Below are 3,162 nucleotides of genomic sequence, written 5' to 3'. Positions count from 1 at the left end.
TATTCACGTTATCACGTTATTTCGTGATAAGTTTCACGTTATTTCGTGATACGTTTCACGTTATTACGTGATAATGTGAAACTTATCACGAAATAACGTGAAACTTATCACGTAATAACGTGAAACTTATCACGAAATAACGTGATAACGTGAATAAATAACGTAATAACGTGAAACATATCACGAAATAACGTGAAACGTATCACGAAATAACGTGATAACGTGAATAAATAACGTAATAACGTGAAACATATCACGAAATAACGTGAAACGTATCACGAAATAACGTGATAACGTGAATAAATAACGTAATAACGTGAAACGTATCACGAAATAACGTGAAACTTATCACGTAATAACGTAATAACGTGAAACATATCACGAAATAACGTGAAACTTATCACGAAATAACGTGAAACGTATCACGTAATTACGTGATACTGAGCCAATTTTTTTTTCTCAGTGTGGCAGCAATACACTTCCGTAGCAAAATGGTCATTCAAAGGGCAGATAAAATACTTACTCAGAGGTCCAGAAAAGTTAGGAAAAGTGCTAAAAAAGCCTGGGTACACCTGTAACGGCCAATCAGGGCTTCACCATACACAGACATAGAGAAGAAAAATACCAAAGACAAAGCAATTCTCATATCCGTAATGCTGATTCTTTTCCTCTTAAAGCTTTTTCAACATCACACTGACGGTGATAATCAGCTTCAGCAACTGCGCCGTGATGTAATTGTGACTGCCGTTGAGCTAGTGACCATGCCTGAGGTCAGTCATTTTGCAACCTTACATCTGAAATGAACACATATGGGAATAACCAGAATTTGTATGGGTTCTGTGTAGCTTTTACTAAGCGAGAATGAACGGAAAGTCATCTTATCTAAAGGAGAAAATGCATGTTTTGTAAAAACAAATTTGAGATAATTTTTTAAGAGAATTTATTTTGCAAATTTTTTTCTGAAGAGCAGTGAATCATCATGATGGAGTTAGTTGTCCACCATGTTTATCCAATATCACTTTACACGTAAGATAGATGAGCAGAGCTATTGGTAGGCCAGGAGTGTTCAACATATGGCCCGTGGGCCAAAACAGCCCCGCTAGGATGTTTAATCAGACCCACTTGATGAATTTTGAGAATTAAAAAAAAAAGTTATATTTCATTAAACATGAATAAATAATAATACATTTCTAGGTTTCACCTACTCTCTATCTTGCTTTAGGGTGGAGTCAACTATAATGGTTTGAAGTACAATATTACAGTTGTTGTCCTATTCTTCAACGCTTGGCTCTCTGGTAACTATGTTATGATATTACTGTTAATATTGTAATAATTACTTTCAATGCGTACCATATGTGTTTGATAAAATTCTTCTCCTTCTTTCCTAGGTAAAGGCTTGTTTTTCTACAAAGGGAAAGTTGAAGATTCGGCCACAGCAGAGATTTCCAGATCACATGTAGGTCTAAGGGGGGACTCTTTGGGGGAGCTTTGAACAACCAAGAGGGTATATACCCAAACAGAATATGGAATATGGCACACTAGACATAAGTGTACCACTGCTGTAATGCTTAAATGATAACAAGCCTCCAGTCACTAGGTGGCAGCAACTCATATAGTGGTTTGCACAGACGTAAGAAAATAAAAGAGAAATAAAAATGTGGACCCCACACCTTGGGAAAAAAAGTCTTTATCAACTTGACTTTCATCAACTGTTTCTGCTATATTTTTCATTAATATAAACTTGATACAATATTAAATTTACTGTAAAAAAAATGAAAGGCAGAGTGTGTTTTGAGAATTTGGGCTATAAAAATAAGACATGACTAAGCTCATAACATAATATTATGCATCTGGATGACAGGTATGGCAGTGGATCCATCATCAGGTTCAGCTGGAGGACGACAGAAGGACAGTGAACAGGTCACTGGTGACTGAAATAACAAAAGAGGTCATGAAGGAGCTCAATACACAGTGTCATTCTTTAAGGTAAGCAGTCACTTTTGAACAAAGCAAGAAAAAAGAAATAGTCAGAGAGCAGATACTGACTGTACCACTGGCTGAGTTCTGTTCATTTGCATTTATACTGTATGGAAAAGTGATGGGGATATTTCAAAAGTACTTCTAACCATCTCCAATAATGACAATAATGTCAGTCCATAGGGAGAGCATGGGAGCTGTAGTCATTTCTACATGTAAATGGTGTGTGTTTCTGGTGTGTCCACTATAATTTACTATATATATTTTCTCATTTTTTTGACAATGCTTCTCTGTTCGTATAAGTACTTTATGTAGTCCCTCTCTATATCGCAGTTCTCCTTGCGATGTACCAATGGGTACATCGCAAGGAGAACTTTTATTCCTATTTAGCGAGAGTTTCGCTATATCGCGTTTTTCTAAAGTAAATATATATTTTTTTTATTTCATTATTTTTGTGATAAAAAACATTTTCTAACCTAAAAAAACCCCAATAAAAATATAGCAAATATATAGATATATATTTATATCTATATATATATACTTATACTTTATTTTTCTTTACAATAATGTTCTCTCCTGCGCTGTGTCCGGCTTTGATATACATATCGTGTACAAATGTATGCACTCCTCTGTTCACTCCCTCGGCCCCGGCTCCTACTAATATAAGGAGAGGCTTGATTTCATCGAATTGCGCTGACCTGCGTCCGGGGCTGCAACTGCGGTGCCAGCTGAGCGCTAACCTCCAAATTTAATTTATTTACGTAATATGTCTGTCTTATATTTTCATTATACAACTCTGCATATAATTGTGTGGGAAAGGGTAATACAGTCTAGGGAAGGTTGATAACAGTATGGGCAAGGTCCCTAAAGGGTAAATATATATGTAAATATATATGTAAATATATATAATAACTATCTCGCCTCTACTTCGTGGATTTTCCCTTTTCACGATGGATCTTGGAACGCAACTACCGCAAAAGGAGAGGGACCGCTGTAATACTATTAGAAGGTGTGCATGGGCACTTCATAATAATTCCACATTCTTACTGGGACTTTAAAGTAGGCTACAGCATCTGCAGATCAGCATCTGTTTTAGACATACAATGAGGTCATCAATCATCAATGAAGTCAGCATCGATTGTCAAGAGTGGAACACATTATGACAAAGTTTTATATATATATATA

General features: G+C 35.9%; 1 protein-coding gene across 1 annotated transcript in view; it reads left to right on the top strand.

Annotated features, from left to right (window-relative positions):
* Positions 1–3,162, top strand: part of ugl (ureidoglycolate lyase) — a 13,386-nt gene that overhangs the window by 8,809 nt on the left and 1,415 nt on the right. The window contains exons 11-14 of the mRNA XM_008326394.2: positions 678–770; positions 1,223–1,295; positions 1,389–1,456; positions 1,862–1,986. Of these exons, the coding sequence (XP_008324616.2) occupies positions 678–770; positions 1,223–1,295; positions 1,389–1,456; positions 1,862–1,986 (359 nt within the window). The remainder of the gene's footprint in view (positions 1–677; positions 771–1,222; positions 1,296–1,388; positions 1,457–1,861; positions 1,987–3,162) is intronic.

Source organism: Cynoglossus semilaevis, chromosome 15 (assembly GCF_000523025.1).
Source record: "Cynoglossus semilaevis isolate Cse_v1.0 chromosome 15, Cse_v1.0, whole genome shotgun sequence".
NCBI classification, from domain to species: domain Eukaryota; kingdom Metazoa; phylum Chordata; class Actinopteri; order Pleuronectiformes; family Cynoglossidae; genus Cynoglossus; species Cynoglossus semilaevis.
This window is presented reverse-complemented; position numbering and strand designations above follow the sequence as displayed.